General features: G+C 48.3%; 1 protein-coding gene across 10 annotated transcripts in view; it reads right to left on the reverse strand.

Moving 5' to 3' along the window:
- The window catches only part of Pax2 (paired box 2), a 92,313-nt gene that overhangs the window by 14,132 nt on the left and 62,874 nt on the right, over nucleotides 1-15,307 (reverse strand). For all 10 annotated transcript variants that reach the window (XM_048338448.1, XM_048338446.1, XM_048338445.1 and 7 more), the window contains 2 exons: nucleotides 7,083-7,258; nucleotides 4,421-4,547 (listed from right to left, as the gene is read on the reverse strand). In XM_048338448.1, coding sequence (XP_048194405.1) covers nucleotides 4,421-4,547; nucleotides 7,083-7,258 — 303 coding nt within the window. The remainder of the gene's footprint in view (nucleotides 1-4,420; nucleotides 4,548-7,082; nucleotides 7,259-15,307) is intronic.

Genomic DNA, 15,307 nt, shown 5'->3' on the forward strand with positions numbered 1-15,307 from the left:
CAAGGTATGTATTTTTTTTTTCTTTTGCCAGTCCTGGGGCTTGAACTCAGGCCCTGGCCATGGTACTTGAGCTTTTTTTTGCTCAAGGCTGGCACTCTACCACTTGAGCCACAGTGCCACTTCTGGCTTTTTCTGTGTATGTAGTCACGGAGGAAATGAAACCAGGGCTTCATGCATGCTAGGCAAACACTCTACCACTAAGCCACATTCCCAGCCCACAAGGTATTCAATGTTTATGAAGCACTCTTCAGTGGTGGATTTCTTCTTTCCCTTGTAGGTGGTCCTTATGTTTTGGATTGCTGAATGCCTCTATAGATACGTTTCATTATTTTCTTTTGGGGGTTTGGGAGTGATCTTCTGTTCTAGAAGAAAGCTTAAGTGAGCTCTTGGCTTGAGGTTCCTACAATATGCTTATTGCATACATTTGAACTCTGGTTGAGGCTCAGACTCTTTGATGTGTTACAATCTTAACCTTCCCTGATTAGGATCTAGCTCTGGTGTGATACGGGGAGTCTCTCACATCCAAAGATGGCTTTGACTGGTCCTCTATTTCTGGCACCAGAGTGACATTCACTATGTGTTAATATTTGTTGCTATATTTATCTAATTATGTTTTACTAAGGTTACCCTGCCTCTCTTCAACACCTTTCTATAACTAAAATGAGAGTGGTGAGAATTAGACTTGCACAGGCTCTCCCAGTGCTCGGTACTGATGCCCACTAGAGGCCAGTGAAGCCTGTTCTGTGCAGCAGCTCCTGGGACATGTGTGTCTTCCTGCTTCATGACTGGACATGGAGCTGCACTGTCACTGACTTCCTTCACTGTTATCTTGGCCCAGGTGGCTTCCAGGGGAGGAAGCTTGTCTCTCTTCTACCATAGACTTTGGCCAGGCTAAGGGACGCTCTGAATGTTCCAAAGCCATCTCCAGTGGCTTTAGGGATCCTAAAACCCATTCTTATCTTCTCCACCCAGATTAACAGTGCTGCCAGGATCCCTGCAGGCTCTCCTATCACTGCAGCCCTGGCCTAGCCCAGGAAGAGGGAGGTGAGAAAGCCCTGAGAAGAGGAGTTATCATTTCTATCAGTGATGAGAGACTTCAGAGGATACAGCTTCCAGCAGATAGTAATAATCAGGAATTTTACTGTCAACTACAGAGCCTGGGGAGCTTGAGAGGTTAGTGACCATCTCCTGTGGGGTCCTTTGCAGAGGTAAGAAGGTGGCAGAAGGCAGCCATCCCAAGGCGCCTGCGGCCAGAGTGCCCCTGGCCCTTTCTCTCATTCAGCAGGTCTCTCTTTCCTTATCACTTAGGGGAGACTCGGCTCTGTTCCAGACCAGCAGCCTAGAGCAGTGGGCTGGAGAGAAGAGATGCTGCAGAGCTAGAGCAGCCCAGCGGCGGAAGGGAGAGTGGGTGATAAATTTAAATAACCAGCTTGACTTGGCAGCTTGCTGAGTTGTGATGCAGTAAAATTAAAATCTCGGCAGAACTCGCAAACACCACCTAGAAAAAAAAAATCCATCCCTTGCCTTAGTTCCCCGATGGAAGGAGAGTGGGGGAGGCTATCGGGCTGAGTCCTGGCTTCTGGCAACCACCGTTGCTTGCAATGTGATTAGCTGTGTCCTGGCCCACTGGGCCCCACTCTCCCCTCTACACAATAGTCCAGGCTCCCTGATCCTCTCAGTCCTGACCTTGTGGAACAGCTGCATCAAGTGGCTGGTGAAGTTTGAAATCAGCCTCCAGTGCCAGAAGGTGGCAGGAATATCAATAAGTCCTGGCTTTTCAGATTAGGCCAAGGCCTTACCGTGCCAGCTTCCTGAGGACCCATCCCTAAAAGTTTGCAGCCTCCTTTTATCTGTTCTCAGGAAAGAAGGGGAGTTGGTGCCTGCAATGCGCCTTGAACATGCAGGCTCTGGGCACAGCATGAACTTGCTACTCGCTTACTTTAACATTCACCTAGCTACCATCACTTGCCTCCCAGGAAAGCACTTTTTCTTTCTCCATAGTCCCTTACTATTCTTGAATGAAATAAGCTTTTAAAAAATATTTGAGAGGAATTCCTGCAAATATACCAAGAGCCTTTCCCACCCCTCGCACCTGCTTGGGCCCTGTTCTCAAAGACATCAACATTTCTCTAGAACTCATCCAGAGTCCACCTGTTCTGGCTCTAAGTCTTGACACTGCTCGTAACTATCCCCAAAGTCCTGACCTGAACTGGGCTCACTCCAGAGAGCCCCCATGAAGTCTCTGGGCAGTGCCCCATTTTTCACCTTGACAGTACCTCTGGCAAATTCTATTTGTCCCCATAATAAACACATCATGAATCATTCATCTTTAATAGATTATGCAAATTAGGAGGACATAAAATCAACAAAGATCAATAGCTGCAGCCGTTTAATTGCCAGCAAAAACATTTTAAGAATGAGCATAATCTGCATCCCTTTCTTGGGTAATAGCACTATTAATCCAAACATTGGATCTTGGCTTAAGTGTGGAAAAAAAAAAAATCATTCCTGCTCCCCTCCCCCACCTCCCCTCCCCCACCCCTCCATACACTTCTCTCTTTTTGGTAATTTCCAGTTTCTGAGTGAGTTTCCCCGTCATTACCACTGGTGAACAGCTCCGAATGTTAATGGTTCTGCTTTTGTTACTCCTCGCTTGATTGAAATGTCGCATACAGATTGAGATGTTAGTGCTAACTTGCCACCTGGGAATGTCAAGCTGGGTCTGAAATGAACTTTTCTCACACTTGGATCCAGATGGATCAGCCGGAGATGTTCCCAGGCTGAGTTGGGACTGTTCCAGGGCCACAGGAGGGGGGAGGCGGGTGGTGGGGGCTGCTCAAGGTGGAGGCACTTTTCAGTACCAGTCCCAGGGTCCCCTGCAGCAGAAGCCCTACCCGGAAAGGCCACATGTCCAGCCCCAGGAAGTCCCTGCCTTCTGGCCTGTGGTTCTGAGCACAGAGGAGTACATTGGGATCAGAGGAAAGTTTTCTGCACTTGTTTTTTTTTATAGTCCGTTGTCTAGTGTAGGCCCCGGTTGAGAAGTGACCACTGCACCAGAGCGGTGCCTGGCCTGGGTCAGATGGTCAAGTAGCTGAGAGAGCTTCCACATGGGGCTCCAAGAGCTAGCTGAACTAGGCTCTACTTTGACCCAGCTAAGCCATAAGCTTCCAGAAGCTCAGGCAGTTTGAGAGTACTTTCCAGACTTAGTGGCTACACCCCTAGCCAAAGAGCACATCTCTACCAAGACTAGACACAATGGTATCAGGACATCCCTTCAGGAGAAATCGAGAAAGCTAATAAAAGGGCTCTCCTGAGCCCCCTGGAGGTTGGATGGCTCCTCTAAGCCCATCTCAGCCTGATCCATGCCCAGATCAATTCCAAGTCACCACTAGAATCGTGCCCTACAGAAGGGCCTGTGCCTGCTTCCCATCTTTGCCACTAGCTCTGAAGCTGACTCCATGCAGTCCCTCCGCCATGTTCCCAGGCTACTTCTGCTCAGCCGGCAGGTAATGCCTCAGTGTCTCCCAATCCCCACCGAGACCCTTCTTAATCATCCTGTCTCTCAAGGAACAAATGGCACATTGGCTCCAGAATAATTAGGTGAATTTTAATAACACCTCAATGTGCATCTCTCCCATTTGGGCACTCTCCTGGCCCGGAAACCCTTCTGCAGAGCCACAAGCCTTCCTAATCCTGTAGCTCTTTGGCCTGGAGTATCATTCACCAGCCCTTCCCTGCAGGACCATTCCAGCTACTTTAGCTCCTTGGGGTTCCTGGCCAGGGTGCCCTTCTCCTGTAGTTAACCACCTGGCCAACTTGACCACTTGGCTACCTGCCCAACAACCATGGCCTCAGTGACTTCTCCAGGAAGCATGGAAAAGGCTGCAATCACTATGTCTCTCTCTAACTCTACAGAGCTGGGTGCCATGCCCTCAAGCCCAAAGCCACAGTTACCTGTGTTACCTGGAGGGAGAGGAAAGCAGGTTGCCCCGGAGCCTAGGAATGTGGGAGAAATGGGGAGGCTGGACAATGGGACTCTACGATCAATTCTTGCCAGCTTGGCCTATTTGTTCTCTGCATTCTTCTGTACACATCCTAAGGAGGGGCTCAAAGGCCTGAGTACCTTGGAGAGGCAAGGATAAAGGCAGATGGCAAGGTAGGAGGACAGCAGAGAGAACCAGCAGCAGCCCCTGAACTTCTATTTTTCCTGGCTAAAGCTATCCCCCCTGACCACAGTGTTTTCCCCCACATCTGCACACATCTGTTCAGGAAGCACCCTAGGTTTCTGGAGGTTCATGCTCACTTTCTCACTGCAGATATCATGGCAGGGCACCCAGTTGTTCACACTGGTCCCCAGATGGCAGGGCCTGAAGTGCCCCCACTGAAAGGAGTGCTCCCACCCTCCTGGAAGCCTCCTTACCGGTCACGACGGGGTATGTCTGTGTGCCTGACACATTGCTGCCCAGCTCAGGGTTGGTAGATGCAGATAGACTCGACTTGACTTCATCAAGCCCAGGGGTCAGGGCTGGGAGGGAGTACTCATTCCCCTGGGAGGAGAGAGAAAAGTGACAGCTCTCTATTGATGCACACTCAGAGAAAGGGCTCAGTGTGCAGATGGAGAGGAGGAACGGGGGCCCTCCCAGATGGGGTGGAAGGAGATGGCCCAGCAGAAGGGAGATAGGGAGGGGCCGGTTGGGTAGTGATGGGAGAGTTTTGTGGGGGTGACCTGATAAGGGAGCTAGTACACATTGTGTTCCCAGTATCCTTTAAACTTTTGTAGACTCTCTGGCCTAAGATACCTGGGGCGTGTGTGTGTGTGTGTGTGTGTGTGTGTTGAACAGTGAGGGTTCCCCTATTGAGAGATGTGGGATATCTAGATACAAGGAAGTAGGAAGTTTGGGGGAGGAGGGATTATTCCCATTTTGTCCTGACATGATGGCAGAGGTAGTAGTTGGGGGAAGGGCCTACAGGGGCTTGTAGCCTGGCACTGCTGGTCTGGCTGATCAGGTATGGGTGACCCTTTTTAAAAAACAAACAAAGACAGCCCCACCGGCCCCTCACTCTCTGCCTGTGCACTGGGGTATGAAATTGGGGAGGGGAAGAGTCCACATGGCTAACAGAAGGGTGGGAGGGGGCCAGTCATTGACTCTGAAAGGGTGTCCTGCCCGAAACACTTTGGTAATTGCCTTTTTATTACAGCCACCGCCAAGCCAGACCCCTGAGCTGGGCAGACCAGGAGTCTACACAAAGCAGGAAAAGTTGCTCTGATTAATATTACGTTAAATTAAAACTGATTTTCTGCTCTTTCGGGTCCGTTTTTTTCTCTTCCGCTTCCTGGGCCCCCACCCCCCCAAGGACCCTCTCCCCTCCCTGGCTGGATGGGATTGCCTCGTCATTTCCAATTCCTTCTCGTATTGATCTTCCTGTAGAAATCAGTTTTGTAATTAGCTGCAAATTAGGCCTTCTACTGGGGGTGAAGCTGCCCCCTGATTTATCACCAGAGTAATTCGCTGTGATCGGAGAGAAATTAAAATGAACTCAATTAGGCTTCGGATTTGCTTTATGGGCCCTGCTCCGAGTTTCAGGGGGAAAAATGACTGTGCTGGTGTTTAATAGTCTAATGAAAGTAAATAAAGGTTATTCATTGTAATACAGCCAGGGACTCAGGGAGGGTGCTCCGAGCCGCCCGCCTTGGCCAGCTCCTCCTTTGTTGGTTTATGGCTCAGGGCACCTTAAAAAGACTTTTGATTTTTGTTTTATGAAGACAAACAGCTTATGGGATAAAAGAACAGGCGGAGAGAAAGGCAAGTGGCTAGGAGCTGTTGGAGTCTTAGCACAGAGCTGTGTTGTGTGGATTCTGCAGGGTTGTACTGGTACACATGGAAGCACAGCAGGCTGGGCTGCGCTGTGGCTGGGGGCCTGGCCTAGGCCACATGTGTGGGAGGGGTGGGAGGGTGCCACTGTATGTGGGGGGAGGCATGTGCTAGAAGGGGTGTCCTGCCCTCTATGGGGCAGCTACTGCCTCTATGGGGCAGTTGGGGCTGTGTGATGAGCACTGTGGCCTGTGTAGGGTGAAGGGAACAGGCAAATGGCAAGAGATAGGTAAGCACCTGTAAATAGGAAGTGCTGGAAAGGGGTTTCTCTGTATGTGGTTGGCTTGTTGTGTTTTGGTCTCTTCTGTGTCTGTAAGAAGTGTGGGGCATCAGGGTAGGCTGTCAGCCTGCCCAGGATCACACTGGGTGCTTAGATCAGGAAGCAGGAGGTAGCCACTGGTGAGCTCTCCTCCTGACACTGGCCAAAGGGAGCTCCAGACACTTTCCAAGAGCAAGGCAGTGAAAGCGAGGGGACATGGCAAGAGTTGGAGTTGAAAGAGCGCATCCAGCTAAGATGTGCCATATTAGTTTTAGAGGCAGACACCTGGTCTTCTTCTGGTCCACACTCGGGCCACAGAAAGACAGACTGAGAGGGACCTGATTGACCGTGTATCGGGGCCCTTCATTCCATAGATGGGGAAACAGAAGTCCTTAATGGATATAAGATGTAATCACTGGAAACTCATCATTTCTTTTTTTCTTCTTTTGGTGGTACTGAGGTTTGAACTCAGGGCCTCTAACCCTGAGACACCCTACCCCCTTCCCCCAGCCATTTTTTGCTGTATCTGTTTTTCAGATAGGGTTCTGTGATTTTTTTGCCTGGGCTGATACAGACCTGGGTCCTCCTATTTAGGCCTTCCTAATAGAGATGGCAGGTATGTACACCACCCCACTCACATGCTTGTTGCTGTTGCTGAGGTGCAGGCTTAATAGCTTTTGCCCAAGTTGGCCTCAAACCATAATCCTCTAATATCTGCCTCCTGACTAGCTGGGATTACAAGTATGAGCCCAGAACTCCTCATTTCCTAATTGTTATATATCACAATAATTTCTCTTAAGTCCAGTCTGATGTCCTTGTGGCAGCATGTTCATACAGCACATGTATGGCAACATATGACGTGCTGGGTGTTTGGAATGCAAGTCCTCCAGAGGCATGGCTCAGCCCAGTTCCTCTCCAGTTCTGTGGCCAGCAGGGAACTCCTTCCTCACCTGTTCTGATTTGATGTGTTCCGATGCCTGGAAGACGTCAGGGTAGGAAGGACGCTCAAAGACTCTATCCAAAGCTTCCAGCTGCTGCTGGGTGAAGGTGTCAGCTCGCAGGTGCTTCCGCAAACTGTCCACACCACTCTGAGAGTCTCCGTTGGGGACTGAGCCCTCAGAAACATCTGGGGAACACACGGATACTTGAAACATTAGGACTAGGCCATCAGAGACACAGGAAGAGTGCAGTGGAAAAGGGGTGAGGTACCTGTTTCTTACCCCCAGGACTCTGTACTCCTGCCAAGACCCTGTCCTTTCAGCTCATAGGCTAGAAGGACTGGTCCAGCTGACTGGCCCTGCCTCAGGCCTGGCTATGGAAGCCAGATCCCTAAAGAAGCCTGGGAGAGAAAGGAAAAGGGATCACAACATGGGAGGTAGGGGAACTGGGTGGAGGGGAGGCAGAGGGGCTCCCTGGGCTGTTTCCCAATGACATCTTTCCCCAAGAATTGCCTTGCCCACCCCTTCCTGTTTCAGCCTGGGTGAGGAGCTGGGTTTTCAGGCTGGTGTTAACCAAGGCTGTGGAGAATTGAACCCAGCTCTGAGATGAATTTCAGTTCCACTGATTCTAAGGGTTGAAAATCACCAAATCTCCGAGGCTGCGTGTAACATGGAGACCGTGTGAAGTAATTAACTGCCCTGGGCAGGGGGGCAGTGTATCTCAGAGCAAGGCTAAGATATTCAGCTTAAGTTGGGCCAAGATGAGACAGAGCAGAAAGAAGAGGAGTCACATGGGCTACAGAGCATCCATGTGAGCAGAATACAGGGGGCCTGCGTGCAGCTGTGCCATGGCCACCCTTCCCCCTGGGAGCTCTGGTGCACTCCTCTGCTGGGATGCAGCTCCTTGGGCACTGGGGTCTTCTTATGGGTTTCCACAGGGACCCAAGATGCTCCAAAAAGGAAGGGCTTGATGGTGTCCCAAGAATGCCTACTCTTTAAGGGTCACTAATCAATCCTGTTACCATTTTAGGCTTTATCCAGGCATTGTCACCTCTCTGTTATCCCTGTCTTCCAGCTATGGGTCCCTTGGAGCTTTCAGAACATACAGTAGACAAAGCGCCTGCTCTGCTGCCTCTCCTTGAGTTCCCATCCTATAACTCTCCTGGCCCACAGCTCAGCCCTAGCTTGTCATTTCTTGGCTTCCCTCAGGCCAAGACTAGCTAGGGAGCCTTGGGCCTGGGGCCAGCCCATGCTGCAGGCCCCAGGGTGTTCCTCTGGGACGGTTATATATATCAGTTTATAGGTGATTATACGATATGATATAATCAATATTGCATTATATACAGTAACACCGTACAGTATCATTTGGGAGACCATAGAAAATATTACATATTGATTAACCTCAACCTGCAGCCATCCTCCCTTGCTGGCCTCCCAGATGGAGCAGGGGTCCTGTTTTCCTCAAAGGACCTCAGTCTTCTTTCCATACTCTCTCATGGAGGGGGTGGGAAAACTGTGTGTGTGTGTGTGTGTGTGTGTGTGTGTGTGTGTGTCTGTCTGTCTGTCTGAAGGAGGGGAGAAAGATTGGACATAGAGGAGAGAGAAGGAAGGAGTAAGAGGAGGGAGGGAGAGAGAGAGAGCGAGAGAGAGAGTGCAAGAACAGCCTGAGGCAAGCCATTCCCATGTTCCTGTGGATGCAAAACCTAGGAATTGTGTTTCCTTTCTGCATAAGGCTCTACAATGGCTTTTAGTTTTAGAGGGTTCATGTCCTTGCATGTAGATTGAGTGTGCTCTGTTTATGTATATGATTTTGTGTGGGTATTCTCTGTGCATATGCACTTGTGTATAAGAAACATCTGGGTAAATAAGAGTCTATAATAACCTTTCTGAAAGGACATGTACATGTGTGGGTGAGAGACACAGAGACACACAGAGAGAAACGGACAGACCTACAGATGGCTTGACTGCAGGGAAGTGTGAACCTACATCCCCAGTTTCTTCTCTGACTGCTTCTTTTCCTGTGATGTGCATCACCTGAACTCATTGCCTGTAGCCATCTACATGTTCCATTGTGTCTAACAATCCCCTCTTCTTAGGACTCTCCCGTCCTTTGGATTGCCTTGCTGTCAGAACTGGAGGAAGGCGGCACTAAGGGTCTTTGTGTATGGTTATTGCAGTTTCACCACATAGGTCCTAGGGAGGAGAATGTCACACATTAGATGTGTGAGTGTGCGTGTATAGATGTGTGGCAGGATGCCATCATGCATCTGTATAGATTTTGTGTACACGTTTCTGTGTGGCTTGGCTTACCGTGAGTGTGTGTGTGTGTGTGTGTGTGTGTGTGTGTGTGTGTGTGTGTAAGAGCTGAACTGAAGCTTTGTCCTCAGGTCACTGGCTGGAGGAGTCTCTTTGCCTTCATTTATTCAGGGGCCCTTCAGATCTTGACAAATCTGTCACTCTAAATTTGCGAGAGATTATGGTGCTCTCTCCCCAGCCCGCAGAGAGGTGATATATGATATCTGCTGCCCCTATTGATTGCCTGATCTGGTGGCAGAGGCCGGCGAAATGAACTTGAAATGAACATCATGCCTCAACTCATTGTGCGTATAATACACTACTTAATCCCACATTTTTCAGCCGCTATGGAATTCAATTGATCAATCATGTTCCACTGATAGTACTGTTTTAGGGGTTATTGCTGCTCCCTCCACTCACTGACCTTTTTATTTATTTATTTATTTATTTATTTATTTATTTTTTCTACACTCAGGCCCTGGTGGTAAAGCAGGTTACAGAGGCAGCGATGGCGAGAAGGGGAAGATGGAAGGGGAAGGCTAAAGGAAGCCTGCCGCTGGAAGGAGTAGCAGGTGGGAGGTGGAGACAGAAGAAGGAAGAAGGGAAGGAAGGCAGGGGAGGTAGATAGCAGGCCAGTACTCGAGGAACAGACAACACAGTGACTAATAAAAGCATACAGAGATACTCCCTTCCCTGTCCCCCTACTCCAACAGCTGAGGCTGGAAGAGGCCTAAAGGACTCCCCTTAAGAAAGAAAACCTGAGAGGTTTCAGGAAAGGCAGCAGTCATGATGAATGGTAAAAGGGCCACAAAAATGTTACAGGAAACAGGGAGGTGAGCTTCTGGGCAAGGAGAGGGCAATGGCCCTACTGATGGGGGACAGGAAGTGAAGGAGCTTTCTTACAACTCAGCCACAAGTCCCAGGGATTGTCATCCCTGCCCCCCCCCCCCCGCCCCAGGAGGGGTGATGCTTTTCTGTGTCTGCAAGGGAAGAATGAATGAAAGTGAGGGGAGCAGGCAGGAACAGAGTAAGCAAAAGAGAGTAGAAGGGTCCTTCAATCAGATGGTGCAAGGAGAAGAAGCTTCAGGAAGGAGGAAGCCCAGAAGCAGAGGTAGGACAGGAAAGAGGGAGAGGGAGAAGGGAAAGGCCTTCCCGATTGGAAGCCAGGCAGGTGCTGGCTAGGGAGAGAGAACTTGGCACAGGAATGGAACCAGCTGGCTCTGCTGTCACCGCTGCCCGAGTGTCCAGCTACAGAGGGCAGCCCATGGCCTGGATCCAGGAGGCTGGAAAGGTAGAGGGAGGAGGACAACAGAAGAGAGTAGTAGAGAAGGAGCAGAAAAGAAAAGGACACACAGAAAAAGAAAACAAAAAAGAAAGGGGAATAAAATGGAGTTAAAAGTGCTAACTAGGGCTGGGAATATGGCCTAGTGGCACGAGTGCTTGTCTTGTATACATGAAGCCCTGGGTTCGATTCCCCAGCACCACATATATAGTAAATGGCCAGAAGTGGCGCTGTGGCTCAAGTGGCAGAGTGCTAGCCTTGAGCAAAAAGAAGCCAGGGACAGTGCTCAGGCTCTGAGTCCAAGCCCAGGACTGGCAAAAAAAAAAAAGTGCTAACTACCTGGAGGGCCTTTGCAGACCGAGATAGAGAGAGTGGTTCTGAAGGGCACCTCCCATAGGCAGAGTCACCAAGGAGCCAGTAAGGGAGAAGAAGTTAACACTGCTAGATCCTGAGCTAATCTAAATAGAGGCAGAAACCCTGTCCAGGTTTCAGAGTGAGCAGTGAAGGAACAGGTAGAATAGACATCAACCATCTCAAAGGCAGTTCCTCACCCAACAGTCTTCTTGTGTCAAGGAGCCAAGCTGTGAGCACTCTGTCAGTACCAAGACCGATACATTTCTATAGCTCCTATGCCAGTTATGGTACATAGTAGGCACTCAATAAATGATGGAATGAATGAGACTCTCATGGGTAGTAGTCAAAGACCCCTGGAAGTTAGTTCCAAGAGGAACCACCTAATTGGCCAGGCAGCCAGGACACTCAGTCACTTATCAGGCAAGTCCCATGGCCTGTTAGCCTTTAGCAGTATCCACCCCCGGAGGCTCATTTAACTCTCAGCAATACCATCCCACCCACCTATGATACTCAAACCAAAGAAAAAAGAACATTATGCTCCCATTTAGAAGAGAACTTGCCTTGGAGCCTGCAGACCTGTCATCCAAGGCAGGTGGCAGAGGCTACTTAAGGGCAGAGCCCAAAGAAGGTCTCTACATTTAGACTCAAAGCACCATGAGGGCTAGAATATGGTGTCCACAGGTCCTGGACTTTCTGGAGCAATTCCAATTTGCAATATTCTGTCCAACTCTCAGGCCATGTTTTTTAGGTTGAGGTTGGAAAATGTAATTGTTGTAGGTTTAGGAAGATCCTACAGAGCTAGGAAAAGACCATATGCTAAGCTATTTCCATCTGTGGAGGATTTAGCCCTACTCCTTTTCTATACCTTATCCAGATATCCTAACAGCATACAAGTATTAAGATCTTTTTGAATGGGAATGTGACTCAGTGGTAGAGGACTTACCTAACATGTGCAAATACCTGGGTTCAATCCTGCAGTACCGCAGAAGAAATGAAAGAAAGAAAGAGGAAGAATGAAAGAAGGAAGGAAGGAAGGAAGGAAGAAAGAAAAAGGAAGGAAGGAAAAGAGGGAAAGAAGGAAAGGGAGAGAGAGAAAAAGAAAGAAGGAAGGAAGAAAAGAAAAAAGGAAGGAAGGAAAGATGGAAGGAAGAGAGGAAGGACAAACAGATATGATAGTGTACATCTATAATCTCAGCACTGGGGAAGCTAAAGCAGGAGGACTGTGAATTTGACATCAGCCTGAGATGCATATGTATAGAGTTTGTTGAGAACCCATCTCAACAAGCAAGCCAATAATAAAAGAGCTTCTTCCATTCCATTGCAGTCTTCAGAGCTTATTTAACCCTTCCAATAACCCTGTGAGATACGTATTATGATAGCCTTTTTCTAGACAGGAAAGCTGAGGCAAACAGAGGTTAAGTCACTTGTCAAAAGCCATGAAGCTAGTAAATGACAGTCAGGATTTGAATCCAGGTCTCTGGCTCTGGAGCCTGCCTTCTACATCATTTTGCTTTGTGGTCTGGGTGTGCAGGCCAGGGTCCTGGCTGAGGGCCACTTTGCTCTTTGTGGGTCACAGTTCTCTGGAACTCCATTTTCTGCTTATACTCTTCTTACACTGAGGCCAAAACTAGCGTGTGTTGGCTGAGTATAGATTGCCCAGATAATTAGGGCACATTTGGCCCAAATTCTTCATGTGACTATCAGAACTAGCTGGATGGCTTGGAGGTGACAGGCCACTTGTCCAAGGTCATGTGCAATGAGATAAGCAGCATTTTCACACCTACAGCCCATTCCCTGCTTGTCCACAGAAGCACAAGCATGCTCAAGGAGGGTGAGCAGCCACAAGCCCATTTTTGGAACATGGACAGGTTATAAATAAATTAATTAAACAAACCGCCGAGTTCCAACTTTGAAGTGTATGATTATTTCAAGGAGAAAAAAAGTTCCTGTCGTCTTCTCTTGTGACCCCTTGGTTCATTTTGGCTTAGTGTTTAATGTAAAGTCTTCATGGACCTTAGGTTATTTCGGCTTCCTAGCCACTTTTCAAGTTAAGCAGGAATTATAACCTCCTTGTTACTGGTGAGGAAGCTGAGGAGTGACATAATGGCAGTACACGTGAGGTGAGGATACATGGTAACTCAAGGGCACCTTCACCAGGGCTTGGCATAGGGAAGGTGCACAGTAAGCATCTGTGGGCTGAACCAATAAGCAGAGGACTGCACCCCTATCTCCACTGGAGGAGGAGGCCCCAGGCTCGAGGCAGACAAACGGAGTCATAAAATGAAAGGTCTGCCATGGACATGGTGACTTCCTGGTCACGAATGATTTGTATTGACTTGTCTACGTTATTTCTTTTTTTCTGTATTGTCCAGGCTTTGTGCAAGTAAGCATGTACTACTTCTGGAATTATTCAAAAATGTCTTAGGCTGAGAGTGTGATTCTTTTTTTTTTTTTTTGGCCAGTCCTGGGCCTTGGACTCAGGGCCTGAGCACTGTCCCTGGCTTCTTCCCGCTCAATGCTAGCACTCTGCCACTTGAGCCACAGCGCCGCTTCTGGCCATTTTCTGTATATGTGGTGCTGGGGAATTGAACCTAGGGCCTCACGTATCCGAGGCAGGCACTCTTGCCACTAGGCTATATCCCCAGCCCCGAGAGTGTGATTCTTAACAGAGCAGTGACTGGACATGCCCAAAGTGCAGAGTTGGGAAAAGACACAAAGAAAATAAAGAAAAACCAACATCTTTTACTCCTTAACCTGACCACCACACATTCACGTACCCTGTCACTCCCCATCTACTCCTGGGTTTACTTGGAGCAGAACCTCAGCTCATATCTCTCACTCTAGGCCAGAACCCTTACACTGACCAATCACAAATGGAGTCGCCCTGGTGAGGTCCTCAACCTACTGTGAGGTCACTGAATCTCTTGTCTGTGCTTGGGCTAGGGACAAGGGACAGACATGTTCTTTCTTCCTATGTGCTTACTTACAACCTGGATTCCCAAGGGGATGTGGTGGAACTAAACAGAATGAAATTATTTCTACCAAGCTAGAAATAGAGAGCCAGGGAATCCCACCAAATCCTAAGCAGCAAAATTGGGCATTTGAGAAGATTTAAAAAAAAAACAAAAACACTATATTAACTTAAGGTTTTTTGGTTTTGTTTTGTTTTTTTTTTTTTTTTTTTTTTTTTTTTTTTTTGCAGTACTAGGATTTTCCGAGTACCTTATGCATGCTAGGCAAGTTCAGTGACATTTAAGTAGTTCAGTTTTCTAAGCTCAAATACAAAGATCTATGGTTTCAGGGGAAACTGACACTATTGAGCATTTACCTGCACTCATTAAGTCTGTTCAACTTTACGGAGTATTTGTTATTACTGCTATTTAGATGAAGGAAATAATCTCAGGGAGGAAAAATTACTTTCCCAGCATCATACGGCTAAAAATAAATAGCAAGGCCTGGATCTGAACTCAGGGATGTTTGCTTCCAAAGATGAATTGGGGCAAATTTGCCTTTTCTCATCTCTCTTCCCATGAGCGTCATAGCCTTCATTTATTGCACATTTCCTATAACCCAGCAATTTCAGGGCACTTCCTCCAGCCCTCACAGAACACTTGGAAAGGCATAGCATTCGCTAGATTTTACACATGAGAAAACAAGCTCAAGAAGAGTTCCAGATATATATAAGATCACACAACTGGCAAGAAGTAATTTTGAGTAAAGGAGATCTTTATCCACAGTCCAAAAGTGACGTCAAAAAGTGGTATGGAGACAGGCACCAGTGGTTTATGCCTATCATCCTAGGTACTCAGGAAGCTGTAATCTGAGAACTGCAGTTCAAAGCTAGCCCGGGCAGGGAAGTCCGTGAAACTCTTATCTCTAACTAACCACTGGAAAACCAGAAGTGGCACTGTGGCTCAAAGCCCTGAATTCAAGCCTCATGACCAAGAAAGAAAAAAAAGAAAAGCTCAGGAACAGCCCCTGGCCCTGAGTTCAAGTTCTAGGACCAGCATACACATTTCAAGGGGGGAAAAAGTGGCATGGGAGCAAAGGGTATAGAGAAAGTGGGAGTGGTGGCTGGGTGGGAAGTCTGACCCATCTAGCTGGCTGGTTGCTTAGATCCACTTTAGATCTTCCACACCCTACCTTCCCCCTCAGAGGGGGTTCATCCCAAGGCTGTCCCCCAATTTTCACCAGCTGCCAGTTGTTGCAGTTTCAAACTCAATTGTTCTCCTCCGTACTGAGGCAAATGGAGTCATTAATTACCTTCTATCGGCTGGGCTGAGTTCAGAATTCGATCAATATCCCC

Source organism: Perognathus longimembris, chromosome 2, assembly GCF_023159225.1.
Source record: "Perognathus longimembris pacificus isolate PPM17 chromosome 2, ASM2315922v1, whole genome shotgun sequence".
Classification (NCBI taxonomy): Eukaryota; Metazoa; Chordata; class Mammalia; order Rodentia; family Heteromyidae; genus Perognathus; species Perognathus longimembris.